At 43.8% G+C, this 20,785-nt stretch overlaps 1 protein-coding gene across 5 annotated transcripts in view; it reads left to right on the plus strand.

Moving 5' to 3' along the window:
- Positions 1 to 16,737, plus strand: part of prlra (prolactin receptor a) — a gene marked incomplete in the record, with an annotated part of 31,691 nt that extends 14,954 nt beyond the window's left edge. For 3 of the 5 annotated variants that reach the window (XM_036936686.1, XM_036936685.1, XM_036936688.1), the window contains 8 exons: positions 7,805 to 7,907; positions 9,015 to 9,147; positions 10,383 to 10,552; positions 12,280 to 12,446; positions 13,885 to 14,026; positions 14,277 to 14,373; positions 14,496 to 14,565; positions 14,663 to 16,737. In XM_036936686.1, the coding sequence (XP_036792581.1) occupies positions 7,838 to 7,907; positions 9,015 to 9,147; positions 10,383 to 10,552; positions 12,280 to 12,446; positions 13,885 to 14,026; positions 14,277 to 14,373; positions 14,496 to 14,565; positions 14,663 to 15,733 (1,920 nt within the window). 5 annotated transcript variants of the gene reach the window in all.
- Positions 16,738 to 20,785: the final 4,048 nt, after the last annotated feature.

A 20,785-nucleotide genomic window follows, 5' to 3' on the forward strand; every position in this document is an offset into this window, starting at 1 on the left:
CAGAGAGAGAAAAAAGGCAGATGCTGTAGAATTCAGCGTAGGCTATCTCATTGGCCCTGAAGGTGCTCTGACGGTTCTAAACTCCTTGTGAGTAACAAATGGTTGTTTGAACATAATCAGTCGTTGTATCTGGGAAAGGGAGGTAAAAGAGCAAAATAGAGTCCTCCTCCACCATTATCTAGGAATAATTGTAATCATTCCCTCACATAAAGTATCACCCCGTGGAGTTGCCATGGACACCACCTCACTTAACTTCTAGGATGCCATCTTATCTTTAGACTCAAGGTTCTAGAATTGCTTTTAGTGCAAAGAAAGTTTATTTATTTTATGGTTTTAATCCAAAGGAAGTTTATTTATTTTATGGTTTTAATCCAAAGAAAGTTAATTTATTTTATGGTTTTAATCCAAAGAAAGTTAATTTATTTTATGGTTTTAATCCAAAGGAAGTACAGGCCCAAGTACAGTGTTGTAAATGAGTAAATGCAGTGCAGGCAGATTGTAAAAATCATTCATTACTACTTCTTTTGGCAGGTTTACTGGTATCGGGTTGTAGATTTCCCATAAAGCCATTTATTTATTTATTTTTAAATCTAGTTGAACTACTAACGACCAAGAAATCCAATACAAGATATTAACATAACCCATTGTTATCTAGACTACTGACTGGCCTATAGTTGAGATTTAATTTAGCCTTTCAATCACGATAAAGTATCTAGAGGGATAAACCAGCAAGGGATAGAAAAAGGGGGGAACCTGAGTGAGCAAAAGATGAGAACCGTGAGAACGAAGACATTTAGAGTCACTATACAGACGTTGAATCAATTTACGTTTATGAGCATCCCTGTTTGTTTTCCCTTCACTCACTTTGCCAGCTTAGCAGGCTGCAGCTTAGTGATGCTAGGGTTATGTAAGACAGAGCTATATACAGCCGGAGGACAATCCTCCCCTCCTTCCAACCACTTCAACTCTAATCTGACAGTTATCAGATTAGGGTGACGTAGAAATCAAGGAAATCAATTTATATCCATCCATCTCCATGATTTAGTCTGTTGGGAAATGTAAATATTGGTGATCAATATTAAAGAACGTTTTGTAATTTTGGTCTAACTGCGTCAAAAGAAAATGTAGCCATATCCAGACTTAGCCATCCCCGAGGGCGGTCTGGTAGCTCGTATATGTCTGTAGGTTAATAATGTAGTAAGGTACGGTGGAAGCTTATGCAAGAGGGCTTTATAAGCAAAAAGATTGCAATGCATCAATCTACGAGACTTCAAGGAGGGTCAGCCTACTTTCTGATACAGAGTGTGGTATGATAAACTGCGTTCACAGTCTTCAGTACAGTGGCAGCTGCATTCATATAATCGATTTTCCCCATAGTCTATAACTGGTATGAATGTCGACTGAATGATTTGTTATCGGCTATTTAATGAAAGGTATGCCCTAGTCTTATAAAGGAAGTTCATTTTAATTCTTACCTTCTTAAGTAACTAATCAATATGCTTTCTGAAAAATAGCTTCTCGTCCATCCAGATACCCAGATAGGAATAACCTGGGACATCAGCAGATACATTTTTACGTGATTTGGAAAATAACATATAATTCGTTTGCATTAAGTTCTGATTCCAGTTCAACAAAGGTTTTCTGCAAAGCATCATTTAAATCATTCATTTTTTTAAATTTTTATTTCACCTTTATTTCACTAGGCAAGTCACTTAAGAACAAATTCTTATTTACAATGACAGCCTACCGGGGAACAGTGGGTTAACTGCCTTGTTCAGGGGCAGAACGACAGATTTTTACCTCGTCAGCTCGGGGATTCGATCCAGCAACCTTTCGGTTACTGGCCCACTAGGCTACCTGCCGCCCCAAAAAGCCCGATTGCAGTTCTGTTCGAGCGTTGTCAACAGAAAGCACAGCGGTATCATCCTCATACACTTGTTAGCTCATCAACCTGAGGTTTGGCTAAACTGAACTTTGGCTAAACTGACCAACGATTCAGCATACCAGAGTCTCAATGGCAAAAGTACAGTAGTAAAACACAGTAGACTTTATTTTCCCACTAAGTAACCTCATCTCAGGGCTGTTTTGCTACTGAGCTACCTAGGCTAGGCTACTAGGCTACTGACCTACCCAGACTAGGCTACTGAGCTACCCAGACTAGGCTACTGACCTACCCAGACTAGGCTACTGACCTACCCAGACTAGGCTACTGAGCTACCCAGACTAGGCTACTGAGCTACCCAGACTAGGCTACTGAGCTACCCAGGCTAGGCTACTAGGCTACTGACCTACCCAGACTAGGCTACTGAGCTACCCAGACTAGGCTACTGAGCTACCCAGGCTAGGCTACTGAGCTACCCAGACTAGGCTACTGAGCTACCCAGACTAGGCTACTGAGCTACCCAGGCTAGGCTACTGAGCTACCCAGGCTAGGCTACTGAGCTACCCAGACTAGGCTACTGAGCTACCCAGGCTAGGCTACTGAGCTACCCAGACTAGGCTACTGAGCTACCCAGACTAGGCTACTGAGCTACCCAGACTAGGCTACTGAGCTACCCAGACTAGGCTACTGAGCTACCCAGACTAGGCTACTGAGCTACCCAGACTAGGCTACTGAGCTACCCAGGCTAGGCTACTAGCCTACTCAGAAGTGGAGGGTGTAGCAGCTCTTAGAGGTGGAAGAAGAGAATGTTTTCATGACTCTGTGTACAGTGAAAAAAGCTGAGGCATAAGACATGGTGAGGGTGAAGGAAACACTAGTGGTATTTACTGTGAGACAGACCGTCACAATATGTTGTACCATGTGTTTTTCTGTGCATATGCGTCTGTGTGGTGAGAACCATGCCAGTGGGCCTGCTCACCATGTCCATTCCCTAGATTACATTATGTACAGTATCATTCCAGTACGACAGTGACAAGCTTCCGGATGTTTCCATTACAATGAACGTCATCCTACAAAAGGTTCCATGATGCTCTGGTTCACTTTTTATACATCATTTGACCTAGGTCGCCTCCTAAATGACACCCTATTCCCTACATCAGGGATGGGCAGCTCCAGTCCTCGGGGGTCGGAGTGGTGTCACACTTTGTCCACATCCCTAGTCAACACAGCTGATTAAACTAATTGCATTCTAAACTGAAGATCATAATCAGTTGATTGTTGGGAGTCAGGTGTGTTAGCTGTGGCTGGGTTAAAAGTATGACACCTACCAGGCCCCCGAGGACTGGAGTTGCCCATCCCTGCCCTAGTGCACTACTTCTGACCAGAGCCGCAGGGCTTGAAAGTAGTGTACTATAAAGGGAACAGGTTGCCATTTGGGACGTAGTCCTGGTCATGGGAGATACCACTCATCAGACACAAGGGACAGTTTGAAGACGCTGAGCAACCTCTATGTGCCATTCAGAAGATTAACAATAAGAAGGGAGTCTAATGAGACCAATGTCTCTTTCACCAGGGAGCCATGCAATGATGTTTATTAACCCAAATACTTTTTTCAATGTTAGGAAGAAGAGCCATCCTCTTGAATTGGTTTTGTTTGTGTGCGTGTGCGTGTGTGTGTGTGTGTGTGTGTGTGTGTGTGTGTGTGTGTGTGTGTATTATCCCATGCCCCAGGATACTTCTCAGTGCACAACAGCCCAGTCCCCATCCTGTATCAACAGAATCATGAGGAGGCTGGTCAGGCCGGTTTACACTTTACTGTTTAGGTCACATGACAGTCAAGGTTCTTCTGACAAGGCCTCAGAGTGTGTCAAGGTTAGTGTGTGTGTGTGTGTGCGTTTGTGCGTGCGTACTGTGATTCATATAGAAAGATATCTAAACAACTACACACTTACAGTGTCTAAAGACTACTTTGTTGAGCCATCATACCTACAGTACACTCTTAGAGAAAAAGGTGCTCTCTAGAACCTGAAAGGGGTTTTCAGTTGTCCCCATAGGAGAACCCTTTGAAGTACCCTTTTTGGTTCCAGGCAGAACCCTTTTGAGTTGGAACCCAAAAGAGTTCTACCTGGAACAAAAAAGGGTTCTCCTATGGGGACAGCTAAAGATACGTTTTGGATCCCTTTTTTCTAAGATTGTATATTGTGGCTTTTGTTGCACTCTCCAGTTGGTGTACTGATGTTTGACGACCAGGCCTGTGCACAAGGCAAGGCCCAGGTCAGGTTCTAATTACCTACTATTCCAGTCTGAAGGCAGAACCCACCAGAGCCATTCAAAACCCTACTAGCCTAGAGTTATACCTGAGCCCCTTAATAATTAAATATCCCTAATCGTTATTCACCCAGGGAGCGTCAGGATATAGGCCTATCAGAAGAAGCCTTATGATCTCCTTACAGCACAAGGCGCAATCTGATACCTCACATCTGAAATATCAGTCTGTAGCCTCTTAACATGTAGGATGCTATCCTAGACCCAGGGTTATCCTAGAGCCAGGGTTATCCTAGACCCAGGGTTATCCTAGACACAGGGTTCTATAGTTATTCCCAAGAAAGTTGATTTATTTCATGCTTTTATACCAAAGAAATCTAGTTGAACTACTAATGACCAAGAAATCCAATACAAGATATTAACCTAACCCATTGTTATCTAGACTACTGACTTAGTTCTGGCCTATAGTTGAGATTTAATTTAGCCTTTCAATCACGATAAAGTATCTAGAGGCATAAACCAGCAAGGGATAGAAAAGGGGGGAACCTGAGTGAGCAAAAGATGAGAACCGTGAGAACGAAGACATTTAGGGTCACTATACAGACGTTGAATCAATTTACGTTTATGAGCGTCCCTGTTTGTTTTCCCTTCACTCACTTTGCCAGCTTAGCAGGCTGCAGCTTAGTGATGCTAGGGTTATGTAAGACAGAGCTATATACAGCCGGAGGACAATCCTCCCCTCCTTCCAACCACTTCAACTCTAATCTGACAGTTATCAGATTAGGGTGACGTAGAAATCAAGGCACCATGGAGTAAATACCACCATCACTCTAGGGGTCAGAAGTCGTGGAGGTAGCAAGTAGTTAAATCAGTGTTACTTCATCGGCTTAGTGGAAGTACCAGTGAGGCACGCAGAACAGACGATCTCTGACTGGCCGCTATTAGTTAGTGATCCCTTCCGTTCATTTTTTATTTTTGCGATCCACAGTCCTGCAAATGGGGGTTTGCATTGCAGTCTGATAAAGAAGCAGCAGCAGCAGTAGCAGTGTATAAGGTAGTTGTTGTGAAATTGTTAGGTTAGATTACTAGAAGCACAAGCATTTCGCTACACTCGCATTAACATCTGCTAACCATGTGTATGTGACAAATCAAATTTGATTTGATTTGGATTTGTTTCTCCTTGGTTATGATGACACATAAGCCCTTAGCGTTACACAATCAGATGTGCTGTACATGCCAGCTGGAAAGAGGAGGGGCTTTGTTAATCTTTGCACACATGGGGGGAAAACAATATCCTTTTTCTCCAGCTTTTCTGTCATGTTTACTCTTCTCTGCAGGCCTTAAATACATTTTTAAATCATTCTATATACGGTACTTCAAAAATTAAATTGACTCATGACTACTTCAAAGTATCAAGGCTTTGTGATTCCAGCTCTTTCTCAGGGTGTTAAGATAAAATGCTGACCTGGGAGGAACCCATTAATTGCTCAGTAATAAGACCTTATGCACAGCACACTCCAGCTGTCAGAGAGATTCACACGTCTTTCTGGCTCGCCTTGCACACAGATTACATCACAGTGTAGAGAAGAACCCTGTTCGTCACTATGAACAGAGCCTAATTGACCTCGTTAGTTACCCAATTAGACAGGATGTCAGCATGCAGGGGGCCTACTCTACAGAGGATACTGGGAGGAAACTCTGTTGCTGAGGGAATATTTTTCCCTCAGCAGTTTCAGTTGTATGATTAAATAAAACATGTTTAATACTCTGCCTGAAAAGCTGAATTCTCCAGCTATTCTTTGCTTCTGTTATTCTTAGTTTCTATCAAAATATCACAGCTATTTTCCTCAGTATTATACTCTGATCTTATATTGATTTTCACCTGAATGGTGGTAAACATCAAGACATCATGAATACATATTTTATAAGCATCAAATAAAAAATATAAAAAATATTGATCACATACACATGGTTAGCAGATGTTAATACGAGTGTAGCGAAATGCTTGTGCTTCTAGTTCCGACAGTGCAGTAATAACCAACAAGTAATCTAACAAATTCACCACGACTACCTTACACAATGTAAAGGGCTAGAATATTTACATATAAATATATGGATGCGCGATGGCTGTGCGGCATAGGCAAGATGCAATAGATGGTATAAAATACAGTATATACAAATGAGATGAGTAATGTAGGATATGCAAACATTATTGAAGTGGCGTTATTTAAAGTGACTGGTTATACCTTTACTAAATCCATTTAGTAAAGGTAGCCACAATCCGAGGGAATTTTCCTGACACCACAATCCGAGGGAATTTCCATGACTGTGGAAATTCAATGGGGCCATGGATGGATTATAAAATGTCATTTAAACTACACACGTTGCGGTTAGAAGTTGAACTCAACCACCTGGACAAGGGTGGGATGGCCCCGTTGAACCAAGGGTGGGATGGCCCAGTTGAACCAAGGGTGGGATGGCCCCGTTGAACCAAGGGTGGGATGGCCCCGTTGAACCAAGGGTGGGATGGCCCAGTTGAACCAAGGGTGGGATGGCCCAGTTGAACCAAGGGTGGGATGGCACAGTTGAACCAAGGGTGGGATGGCCCAGTTGAACCAAGGGTGGGAGGGCCCAGTTGAACCAAGTGTGGGAGGGCCCAGTTGAACCAAGGGTGGGATGGCCCAGTTGAACCAAGTGTGGGATGGCCCAGTTGAACCAAGGGTGGGATGGCCCAGTTGAACCAAGGGTGGGATGGCCCAGTTGAACCAAGTTGACACTGACCTTCACTAACACGCCAGTCTAGAATGGCTGTCTTTCCAAATCTGGTCTAGTTGAGGCTACTAATACTATACTATACCATACTATACTATACTAATACTATACTATACTTATACTATACTAATACTATACTAATACTATACTAATACTATACTAGTACTATACTACACTAGTACTATACTAATACTATACTAATACTATACTAATACTATACTAATGCTATACTAATACTATACTTATACTAATACTATACTAATACTATACTGTACTATACTAATACTATACTAATACTATGCTAATACCATACTATACTAATACTATACTAATACTATACTAATACTATACTAAACTAATACTATACTATACTATGTTATACTATACTATACTAATACTATACTATACTATACTATACACAAACCTCCAGTTTGTATTATTTCCTGAGGATGGAGGTACAGCCCCTTTATGTAACAATAAAGATATATAACAAGTAAATGAGTTAGAACCCATTGAGACATATTGACCTTTTTCATCATGTAACGGGTCAGATGGCAAGAATTTGTTTGGTCAATTAAAAAATACAACTCCGCTAATAACACAAGTTGATACACTGCATTTAAAATCATCAAGTAGGATTACACAACAAAAAAACTACGTATTTCCATCGTGGTCTTCGGTCTGACTTTGGCCGGCATATACTGTACTGGTAGTAACCATGTTGTTTCCCCTAGCATCAAGTCTTGTTTCTACTGATCACACAAGACAACCAGGGGTTCAATTATATGATGTCGCCTGCCTAGTGTTCTAGTGTTCAGAGCCACCTGATAGGTTGATCCCTGGTCATGCTTCATGCTTGGTCTGTTTCTGTCTCTGTTTTCCCAGAATTCAACCTGACTTGCGAGGCAGTGAGGCGGCATGATGTGGAGAGACGTGGGAGTAACACTGATACTGTCACTAATCCTGCCTGTGGTTGCTCAGGGAGCACGTAAGTCACAGACCACACAGTGTGTGTTACGTGTGTGCGTGTATGATACTGCCACTAATCTGCATGTGGTCAAAGACCAGGCCATGTAACATCTGATTGTATTTGGACTACAATGTCCATATATAACTGGCTGAATTAAAGGGAGACAGTGTGTCCAGAATGATTAAGACTATGCATGGAGCACATCAACAGTGTCGGCTGAAGGCTGTATCACATCCGGTCCTGACTGGGAGTCCCATAGGACGATGCACAATTGGCCCAGCATCGTCCGGGTTTGGCCGGGATAGGTCGTCATTGTAAATAAGAATTTGTTTTTAACTGACTTGCCTTGTTAAATAAAGGTTAAATTAAAAAATAAAAAAATAAAAAAATGACTGTAGTTTGAGTACTATGCCCCTCCCAGTAGACATTGGAAACATACTACTACCATATCTAGATAACTTGTGCATTTTTAATGGACCCTAAACAGCCACAAGTAAAATGGACCCTTTAGATATTGATATATTCTAGATAGATATATGTTGACCTCAATGGGAAAACAGGGTCTAATAAAGGTCAAATAAAATATCAAATGAATAAGGAAATTGCTGGTCTAACTGTGAAAAGTATTGTGTGTTGTCTCACTGGTGTTGTCTCACAGGTGTTGTCTCACAGGTGTTGTCTCACAGGTGTTGTCTCACAGGTGTTGCGTGTTGTCTCACAGGTGTTGCGTGTTGTCTCACAGGTGTTGTCTCACAGGTGTTGCGTGTTGTCTCACAGGTGTTGCGTGTTGTCTCACAGGTGTTGCGTGTTGTCTCACAGGTATTGTGTGTTGTCTCACAGGTATTGTGTGTTGTCTCACAGGTGTTGTCTCATAGTGTGTTGTGCTGCCTTCTGTGCCTGTTGTCTGTCCTGGGTTATCAGTTGTCTGACCTGGTCTACCAGTTGTCTGACCTGGTCTACCAGTTGTCTGACCTGGTCTACCAGTTGTATGACCTGGTCTACCAGTTGTCTGACCTGGTCTACCAGTTGTCTGACCTGGTCTACCAGTTGTCTGACTTGGTCTACCAGTTGTCTGACCTGGTCTATCAGTTGTCTGACCTGCTCTACCGGTTGTCTATCCTTCAGGCCACACCCCCCCAGGAAAGCCCAAGCTGACCAGCTGTAGGTCCCCAGATAAGGAGACCTTCACCTGCTGGTGGGAGGCAGGATCTGACGGGGGGCGACCCACCACCTACTCCCTCTTCTACCACAAAGAGAAGTGAGTGGTTATACAGGCATACGACATGCCCACTGGCAAGGAGGTGGACACCCACGAAGCAACACCACCCCCCCATGCCTGCATTACCCCCTATCACATGCTCCCTCCTAAAAACCATTGGTCACTTGTCTTGGACACACCTTCACACACAGGCTTAGGTACAAACACGCTGGTGTTTTTCAGGAATTGTTTATGTAAACACAAAGGCAAAGGATGTTGACTTGTTTTTTCCCCCTGTCATGTAAATAGCGAGACTGAAAAATCATAACAATGCCTCCACACGAACACTTGTTATTCTGACTCCTGTCCGGACATGGTGTTCCTCACTAATATCACATTGTCATCTCTGTGTCAACGCTCCTTGTCCAGCTCTGACACGGTCTATGTGTCCAGATTATTGTCCTATCTGTCTGTCTCTCTCTCTCTCTCTGTCTCTCTCTCTCTCTCTGTCCCTGTCTCTCCAGCTCTGACACTTCTAGGAGTGTCCAGACTACCTCACTAACTGTCTCTCTGTCTCTAACTGGAACTCTCTCTCTCTGTCCCTGTCTCTCCAGCTCTGACACATCTATGAGTGTCCAGACTACCTCACTAACTGTCTCTCTGTCTCTAACTGGAACTCTCTCTCTCTGTCCCTGTCTCTCCAGCTCTGACACGGTCTATGAGTGTCCAGACTACCTCACTAACTGTCTCTCTGTCCCTCTCTCTCTCTCTGTCCCGGTCTCTCTCTCTCTGTCCCTGTCTCTCCAGCTCTGACACAGTCTATGAGTGTTCAGACTACCTCACTAACTGTCTCTCTGTTTCTCTGTCCCTGTCTCTCTCTCTCTCTGTCCCTCTCTCTCTCTGTCCCTCTCTCTCTCTGTCCCTGTCTCTCTCTCTCTCTGTCCCTGTCTCTCTCTCTCTCTGTCCCTGTCTCTCTCTCTCTCTGTCCCTCTCTCTCTCTCTCTCTCTGTCTCTCTCTCTTTCTCTGTCCCTCTCTCTCTCTCTGTCCCGGTCTCTCTCTCTCTGTCCCTGTCTCTCCAGCTCTGACACGTTCTATGAGTGTTCAGACTACCTCACTAACTGTCTCTCTGTCTGTCTCTCTGTCCCTGTTTCTCTGTCCCTGTCTCTCTGTCTGTCTCTCTCTCTCTCTGTCCCTGGAGAGACTCCAGCTCTGAAACAGTCTATGAGTGTCCAGACTTCCTCACTAACTGTCCCTCTGTCTCTAACTGGAACTGTCTCTTGCTGTCCTTTTCCAGCTCTGAAACAGTCTATGAGTGTCCAGACTACCATACAGCGGGGGCCAACTCCTGTTTCTTCAACAAGAATGAAACATCCATATGGGTCAACTACAACATCACTGTAGTGGCCACCAACGCCCTCGGCAACAACTTCTCTGACCCTGTGGATGTAGACGTGGTCTATATAGGTAAGAAACCTGACCCCATGGACGTGGTCTATATAGATAAGAACCTTGACCCCATGGACGTGGTCTATATAGATAAGAACCTTGACCCCATGGACGTGGTCTATATAGATAAGAACCTTGACCCCATGGATGTGGTCCATATAGATAAGAAACCTGACCCCATGGACGTGGTCTATATAGATAAGAACCTTGACCCTGTGGACGTAGACATGGTCTGTATACAGAGAGAGTATAGAGGATATACAGAGAGAGTATACAGAATATACAGAGAGTATAGAGGATATATAGAGAGAGTATAGAGGATATACAGAGAGAGTTTAGAGGATATACAGAGAGAGTATAGAGAATATACAGAGTATATAGGATATACAGAGAGAGTATATAGGATATACAGAGAGAGTATATAGGATATACAGAGAGAGTATACATAATATACAGAGACAGTATAGAGGATATACAGAGAGTATAGAGGATATACAGAGCGAGTATAGAGGATATACAGAGAGAGTATACAGGATATACAGAGAGTATAGAGGATATACAGAGATAGTATACAGAATATACAGAGAGAGTATAGAGAATATACAGAGAGAGTATAGAGAATATACAGAGAGAGTATACAGGATATACAGAGAGAGTATACAGAATATACAGAGAGAGTATACAGAATATACAGAGAGAGTATACAGAATATACAGAGAGAGTATTGAGGATATACAGAGAGAGTATACAGAATATACAGAGAGAGTATACAGAATATACAGAGAGAGTATTGAGGATATACAGAGAGAGTATACAGAATATACAGAGAGAGTATACAGAATATACAGAGAGTATAGAGGATATACAGAGAGAGTATAGAGAATATACAGAGTATATAGGATATACAGAGAGAGTATATAGGATATACAGAGAGAGTATACAGAATATACAGAGAGAGTATAGAGGATATACAGAGAGTATAGAGGATATACAGAGCGAGTATAGAGGATATACAGAGAGAGTATACAGGATATACAGAGAGTATAGAGGATATACAGAGATAGTATACAGAATATGCAGAGAGAGTATAGAGAATATACAGAGAGAGTATAGAGAATATACAGAGAGAGTATACAGGATACACAGAGAGAGTATACAGAATATACAGAGAGAGTATACAGAATATACAGAGAGTATAGAGGATATACAGAGAGAGTATAGAGGATATACAGAGAGAGTATTGAGGATATACAGAGAGAGTATACAGAATATACAGAGAGTATAGAGGATATACAGAGAGAGTATAGAGGATATACAGAGAGAGTATACAGAATATACAGAGAGTTTAGAAGATATACAGAGAGAGTATATAGGATATACAGAGAGAGTATTGAGGATATACAGAGAGAGTATTGAGGATATACAGAGAGAGTATACAGAATATACAGAGAGTATAGAGGATATACAGAGAGAGTATTGAGGATATACAGAGAGAGTATACAGAATATACAGAGAGTATAGAGGATATACAGAGAGAGTATAGAAAATGTGCTACACACCTCCATTGGAAGAGTTCAGTGGTAATTGGACTGTAGTAAAAAAGGTCATATAAAGTATGGCATGCCTTAATATGAATGTTTATTCTTCAGGTTATCACTGAGCAGACAAATACTCCCAAAATATGGCCCTTGTGTCTGCTCTTCTATGGTCATTGACATTAGCATCTGTCTGTCCCCCCTTTTCAGTCCAGCCACACACACCAGAGAACGTGACGGTAGGGGTGTTGGAGGACGAAGATGGTCCCTTCCTCAGGGTGTCATGGGAACCGCCCCGTAAGGCCGATACGCGTTCCGGCTGGATCACCCTCATCTATGAGCTCAGGGTCAAACTGGAGGAGGCGGAGGAGTGGGAGGTACTTAAACACAAATAGCATTTTTGCCACAGAAACCACAAGCTAGAACATTCAAAATGTTCACAATGGCAACCACAATCATGAAGTGATGCCTTTGCAGCTACACTGAAGAAGAGGAAGTGATGTGGTTAGAAATGATTTCTTGGGAGCGGACAGTTGGTAACCTCTAGGCCAGTGATCCTCTGTCCTGCTCTTAAAGAACTGCTGTACCAGCTTGTGCTCAGCAGTGAACACTTGTCTCGCTAATCAAGTTGTTGAGGCTAGTGTGATGAAGGCATGAAGCTCAGCCGGGATAAAGAGCTGGAGTATACTGCAGGTCTCGAGGATCACCGTTTTCTAAGCTACATCAAGTATTATCTACACCAGGGCCTCCCGGGTGGCGCAGTGGTCTAAGGCAGTGCTAGCTGTGCCACCAGAGATTCTGAGTTCGAGTCCAGGCTCTGTCGCAGCCGGCCGCGACCGGGAAGTCCATGGGGCGAAGCACAATTGGCCCAGCGTCGTCCGGGTTAGGGAGGGTTTGGCCGGCAGGGATATCCTTGTCTCATCGCGCACTAGTGACTCCTGTGGCGGGCCGGGCACAGTGCACGCTGACCAGGTGGCCAGGTGAATTATCTACACCAGGCTTTCCTAACTTTGTTTATTTTTACAATTTCAGATTGTTTATACCGATCTAAAATGATGCATACATCCCATGATGCTATGGGCTAGAAATAAGCAGTAAAATGACAGAGGAAGACGCAACACTGAGTTCATTTGTTTTCCATATTCATGATTATTATTGTTGTTATTATTATTTGTATTATTATTGTCAGTAAATAGCCTACCTGATAGATGTTGTTAAACTATGTATGGACATTTTTGGACATTTTTGTTGTAAAAGTGGGGGGAGAAAAAGGTTGGAAGCCCCTGATCTACACTGAGGTAGCAGTTAGCCTTTCTATGCACAAACCAGTCATCTGCCCTACAGCTACAATGCTAGACTGGCCAATGTCTTTATCAAGGGACCTGTTAAATAATGATTAAATATACTTCCCTAGTTAAAGATTGTTCATTATTGCTGAGCTATATGAATAATCAACCAGTTAGACCAAAACACAAAGCCATCACGGATCGTTCAGAGAAAGTTCCTGGAAACGTTTTAAAGCCAGACGATCAAAGTTATCATTAACTGTGTAACCCTTATATCATTACTCAGAAAAGGGTCAGGTCTGTTTCTTAGAAAGTTAATGCAGGAAGTCAAATCAATCCCCTGTCCTGTGTGGCAAAGGTGGAGGGTTTAATTCCCACAGCGGTAACATACACACACTAGAAATGAATGCATTGCACTGCTTTGGATAAAAGTGTAGGTTTATTAAAGTACTCAATGAAAGCATCACATCAATACCCTTGTGGTTATTCACAATCTGTAATATTATCTTGTGTGTCTTTTCCCTAACAGGAGCACCGCGCAGGTCAGCAGAAAATGTTCAACATCTTCAGCCTGCACTCTGGTGGTGTCTACATGGTGCAGGTCCGTTGTAAGCCAGACCACGGCTTCTGGAGCGAGTGGAGCACCGCCAGCTATGTCAAAGTTCCAGACTGTAAGTCTGCCAACCACGCCTCTATACTTGTCATAGTTTACTGTAGTCCACCACGGCCCTGCCGAACTGCACCTGGGAGGGGCCCCGGCCGTGGCTGGAGAGAGGCTTCAGGACCAGTCACTAATGTGCTGTGCTGCTTCCAGCCTCTTGGAGGAGTGTATGTGATGTCTGTCAGGTAGTGGAAAAAAAAGGAACATTTATCTTTCAAAAGAAGTTGTATTCGAATGTTATTTCCTTGTTGTGTTGACAGACATCCCCCGGGAACGATCCATGTGGATCCTGATAGCCGTCTTCTCTGCCTTTATCTTCTTGATTCTCACATGGATTATCACCTTGAACAGAAGCAGGTACAAAGAACCTTCTGAAGTCACGGTCACGAGATCAATCAATGAAGGAGCTGCTTGCATAGCAACAGTACTCTCCGTTCATGAACAGCTCACTCACTCAGTCACTCTCTCTCTCCCTCTAGTGTGAAGCACTGTCTCCTACCTCCCGTTCCTGGACCTAAAATAAAAGGATTTGATCAACAGCTTCTCAAGGTAAAGTGATTTTATTAGTTCACTCAACGTCTCTCAGGGTTAAGTGATTCCACCGTCTAATTGTCCTTTCCACTAAACCTCTTTGCTCTGTCTACAGAAGGGCAAGCCAGAAGAGGTATTCAACTCCTTGGTAGTCCAAAGTTTCCCTCCGAGGTCTACTGACTACGAGGATCTGCTGGTGGAATACCTGGAAGTGTACGTCAACGAAAAACAGGAACTGATGCCGGAGGGAAAAGACCTCCGAGATGTTGGCTGCCTCAAGTCCAAGAGCCAGTCGGACAACGACTCGGGCCGGGGCAGCTGTGACAGCCACACCTTGCTGATGGAGAAGTGTGGAGGTGTGGAATCCAAGGACGAGTCGAGCTACGAGGAACCCGAGCTACTGCAAGGCCAGGCGGGGTCTTGGGAGAGGCTGGAGAGGGGAGACAGCCAGGTGGTGGACACCCCAGATTCATCAGATGCGAGGGTTAAGACCTGGCCATTAGTCTTCTCCCCGTCGATCCATGGATCCTCCGACAACCACCACTATGGTACACTTGAGATGCCCAAGCAGCACAGCACAAGTGAGATAACATACAGCGTCCCAGATCATCTCTTCCCCACATCCACCTCCTTTCCCCACCACCACCACCCAGAGTACAGAGACAGCCTGGGAGAGTACAGCGAGTACCGTCACAGCAGATCCCCATCCACTGGAGTTTTATACCACTGGGAGGCCCAGCACCACCCCCAGGCCCACAGCAACTTCAACATCCGCAATCTGGAGCGCCAGAAAGAAGCCACGGGGCTTGGGCTGCCCCCCTCCCGGTCCATGGAGTACGTGGAGGTCCAGAAAGTGAACCAGGAGAACCAGCTGGTCCTGAAGCCTCTCTCCAGCCACGGCCGGGGCCCCTCCCAGGTGCAGTTCGGCAGGGCCGTGGTGGACTACAGTAAAGTCAACGGGGTGAACAATGACAACGTGCTCTTGCTGCAGAGGCAGAGGGAGATGGCTGAGGCTGGGCAGTACTGTGACTACCGGGAGAAGGAGGGGGCTGAGGCTGAGAGATATCCCACACAGCAGCAGGGCAAGACGACCAAAGACGGACCTGTAGCTACCCAGCTCCAGGAGAGCACGTGCCTGACCACCAGCGGCTATGTGGACACTGTCCCCACGATGCCCACCTTCTAGACTAATCTACCCTGCATGAGGGTCTGAAAGACAGTCTGTGTGCTAAACTCCCTGCTCCTCCTGTAGTCACGAGCTGGGTTGTGACGTCACACAGTTAGACAGTTTGCTATTGTGACTCTCCCTTCTGTCAGTCTCCAGCTGCACAGGAGTTTTGTACATTGAGGATGCCTGGATGGATAGTTCTGTGGAGAATAAAAAACGGTTATCTTGAAGGCTAAGCTAACCTCCCAAAAACGTACAAACACTTTGAGATAGTGAGGAGAGTTTCTGTCAGATGCGGAACCAAAACCCTTTAGCTCACTCACAAACTGTTAAAGAACCAACTATATATGTGTACTTCATGCAAGAACCGATGGAAAACAGTTTTATGCTTCAGAATCCACAGACTGAATAGCTAGCTATATATTTATTTTTTTATTAGACATGATTATTCATGATAATGAATGTATTTGATCATAATGGTGTAAATTCAATTGTATGCTAATGATATCTTATTTCGGCTCTGTTGTCTCTCTATGTAATGCAAATTGAAACTCTACTGATTTCCAAAAGGTACTACTGCAGACTATTTCCTCAACCGACTTGCAAAGGATACCTTTCTGTGGACAGATAATATGCGGGTGTAATGTGAAATGATTCTTGTAGAACCACGACTGGGGAAACCTCTAAATGAATCTCAATGTATTATTCGGACTTTGATAAACGTTTCTAGTCTCAGAGAGATACTGTACCAGCGGATGATTCAGTTTTTTGGTTTAGAAAACGTTTTCTATTATCTGTAAGTACAATTTTGTATTAAAGAAAATAAAAAAGTACAAAGCGAAAAGCACAACAAAAAGAAACACAGGGATATTTTTCCATACAGAGTTTATTTTGGTGTAGGTACATACAGATTCATTACTAGATTGATTATTTGTTCAATCAAGTATATTGATGATTTGTTCTGTGAATTAAAATGCTGCTCATTAAAGATGTAATATAGACAAAACCAAGTATTATGTATTACTTCTTCTAGATTATTCCCATGAATTGACTTCTAAATTAGCCTCGGAGGTCATTATTAGACAATAGAACCATAACTGCAATGACTTTATAAAAAAGACAGACACACATCAGTCTTCAATGTACCATCTGACATGTTCTATAGAGGAGCATGAAGTTAAACACATATCCTGTCTCACATCTCTAATACATTGCTAGGTGCTTTTCAGTGTGGACAGTATTAAAATACAACTCCGGTACCAAAACACTACTACAAACAAGCTACAATGTGAAATCGCATTCAGACCTTAATCCATTTTTCTTATGTTGTCCACAAGATAAAATTGATGAACAGAGAGGTGGGGCTTGCAAGAGGATACGTATGCTAACTGTTTTCAAAATAAAAGCTGTGTGACTCTGACATTACCTGACCATTGCTCCAGCTAGCTAGCTTTTGCCAGGTTAGTTATAAATAATAATAATAACAAGTAACGTTAGTTAGCTAGCTGGCTGCCTTCCTTCAATGCCTGGTGGCTTTATAGACAGGGAGGTTATATTAACCCCTAGAGTTGATGTCCGCGTCCCGAGGAAATCTAATTATCAAAATAATAAAGTCCCCATCATAATCCGTCAATTTAAGATAGATTTAAGATAACAGACAACAGTTATTTTGCATGGGCTGTGTCTCAATCCATTGCATCCTTCCTCATCTGCAGTGACAGGAGAGAGCAAAATAAGTAAAAGTAAAGTAAAAGTAAAGTAAAAGTAAAGTAAAAGTGGTGTTTGTCAGACCATGAGACATCCTGAAAATCGTCTTCTCACGAAAAAACGCCTGTAGCGTCCAAACGGTTTGTCCTACAAACCCCTCTATGGAAAGATGAGACTCTCATGAACATAATGGTCTTTTCCGTATTGCTCTACGACCACCACGTGTGCCGCGGGACTTCCGATCTTCCAACTACTGTCTGTAGCGTCTGAACCATTTGGGCTACACACTAATATGGAAAGATGGCGCCGAAGAGGATAGCTGACGTTTTACATGCTCCTAACCAACTGTGCTATTTTGTACGTTTTTTTGCATTGTTTGTAACTTCTTTTTTTTTTACTTATTTTGTACATAATGACTTCTGGACATCAGAACAGCGATTACTCACCTCGAACTGGAAGAAGCTTTTTCCTTTAACGAATCTGGCGAGAAGGGTATACTGCTTTCCCGGGAACAGGCCCAAATCCCCGTTATTTGGGTGAAGAGAAGACGAAAGAAAAGGGGCGCAGGTCGGGCTGCCTTCTGAAAATCTGTAGGCGAGCGAGTAAACTCCCACTGCCATCCGTTCTACTGGCTAACGTGCAATCATTGGAAAATAAAATTGATGACCTACAATTAAGATTATCCTACCAACGGGACATTAAAAACTGTACAATCTTATGTTTCACCGAGTCGTGGATGAACGACGACACGGATAATATAGAGCTGGCGGGATTTTCCATGCACAGGCAGAATAGAGAAGGGGGGGGGGGTGGGGGTGTGTCTTTTTGTCAATAACAGCTGGTGCACGATGTCTAATATTAAAGACGTCTTGAGGTATGGCTCTTTTGAGGTAGAGTACCTTATGATAAGCTGTAGACCACACTATCTACCAAGAGAGTTCTCATCTATATAATTCATAGCCATCTATTTACCACCACAGACCGGTACTGGCACTAAGACTGCACTCAATGAGCTGTATAAGGCCATAAACAAACAACAAAATGCTCATCCAGAAGTGGCGCTCCTAGTGGCCGGGGACATTAATGCAGGCAAACTTAAATCAGTTTTACCTCATTTTTACCAGCATGTCACGTGTGCAACCAGAGGGAAAAAAACTCTAGACCATCTTTACTCCACACACAGAGATGCATACAAAGCTCTCCCCCGCGCTCCATTTGGCAAATCGGACCATAATTCTATCCTCCTGATTCCTGCTTACAAGCACAAACTAAAGCAGGAAGTACCAGTGACTGGTACAGTGAGTGGTCAGATGACGCGGATGCTACGCTACAGGACTGTTTTGCTAGCACAGACTGGAATATGTTCCAGGATTCTTCCAATGGCATTGAGGAATACACCACCTTAGTCATCAATAAGTGCATCGACAACGTCATCCACACAGTGACCGTATGTACATATCCCAACTAGCAGCCATGGATTACAGGCAACATCCGCATCGAGCTAGAGGCTAGAGCTGACGCTTTCAAGGAGCGGGACAGTAACGCTTAAAAGAAATCTCATTATGCCCTCAGATGAAACATCAAACAAGAAAAGTGTCAATACAGGATTAAGATTGAATCCTACTACACCGACTCTAAGCTCGTCAGATGTGGCAGGGCTTGAAAACTAGTACGGACTACAAATGGAAACCCAGACGCGAGCTTCCCAATGACAAGAGCCTTCCAGATGAGCTAAATGACTTTTATGCTCGTTTCGAGGCAAGCAACACTGAAGCATGCACGAGAGCACCAGCTTTTCTGGATGACTATGTGATAATGCTCTCGGTAGCCGATGTGAGCAATGCCTTTAAACAGGTTAACATTCACAAAGCCGCTGGGCCAGACGGATTACCAGGACGTGTACTAAATAGCATGCGCGGACCAACTGGCAAGTGTCTTCACTCATTTTCAACTTATGATGAACAGAGAGTAGCAGTAGTGTAAAAAGAGGGGTTGGCGGGTGGAGGGACACAATGCAGATAGCCTGGTTGGTTAGCCAATGTGCAAGAGCACTGGTTGGTCGGCCCAAATGAGGTAGTATGTACATGAATGTAAAGTTAAAGTGACTATGCATATAAGATAAACAGAGAGTAGCAGCAGCAAAAAAGAGGGGTTGGGAGGGCACACAATCCATTTGGTTACCTGTTCAGGAGTCTAATGGCTTGGGGGTAAAAACTGTTGAGAAGCCCTTTTGTCCTAGACTTGGCACTCTGGTACCGCTTGCCATGCGGTAGTAGAGAGAACAGTCTATGACTGGGGTGGCTGGGGTCTTTGACAATTTTCAGGGCCTTCTGACACCGCCTGGATTAGAGGTCCTGGATGGCAGGCAGCTTTGCCCCAATGATGTACTGGGCCGTACGCACTACCCTCTGAAGTGCCTTGCGGTCGGAGGCAGTGATGCTGCAGCTGTAGAATCTTTTGAGGATCTGAGGACCCATGCCAAATCTTTTTATTTTCCTGAGGGGGAATAGGCTTTGTCGTGCCCTCTTTACGACTGTCTTGGTGTGTTTGGAACATTCTAGTTTGTTGTTGATGTGGACACCAAGGAATTTGAAGCTCTCAACCTGCTCCACTACAGCCCTGTCGATGAGCATGGGGATTTGCTCGGTGCTCCTTTTCCTGTAGTCCACAATCATCTCTTTAGTCTTGGTTCCGTTCAGGGATAGGTTGTTATTCTGGCACCACCCGGCCAGGTCTCTGACCTCCTCCCTATAGGCTGTCTCGTCATTGTCGGTGATCAGGCCTACCACTGTTGTGTCGTCTGCAAACTTAATGATGGTGTTGGAGTCGTGCCTGGCCATGCAGTCGTGGCTGAACAGGGAGTACAGGAGGGGACTGAGCACGCACCCCTGGGGAGCTCCAGTGTTGAGGGTCAGCGTGGCAGATGTGTTGCTACCTACCCTCACCACCTGGGGGCGGCCCGTCAGTAAGTCCAGGATCCAGTTGCAGAGGGAGGTGTTTAGCCCCAGGTTCCTGAGCTTAGTGATGAGCTTTGAGGGTACTATGGTGTTGAATGCTGAGCTGTAGTCAAAGAATAGCATTCATTACAAATTCATTACAAATTGGACAATCACAAAAAGGGGACTTCAAATAGGGAAGATCCAGGGAACTGTAGGCTACTGTTCAGATGGGTTAAATATAAATTGAAATCTGGACACTGACTGTAGGTCTATAACCTCTCACATAGCCTTAATATTAACTCCTGCAGAATTAAACATTTCTTGCAGAAAAATTATACACCAAACCAAATGTAGGAAAAATGTTGAATCGAGAACAGGCGTGGAGAAATTGGATTTCTTTCAGCATGTTGAGAGACCGTGAACA

Source organism: Oncorhynchus mykiss, chromosome 12 (assembly GCF_013265735.2).
Source record: "Oncorhynchus mykiss isolate Arlee chromosome 12, USDA_OmykA_1.1, whole genome shotgun sequence".
Lineage (NCBI taxonomy): Eukaryota > Metazoa > Chordata > Actinopteri > Salmoniformes > Salmonidae > Oncorhynchus > Oncorhynchus mykiss.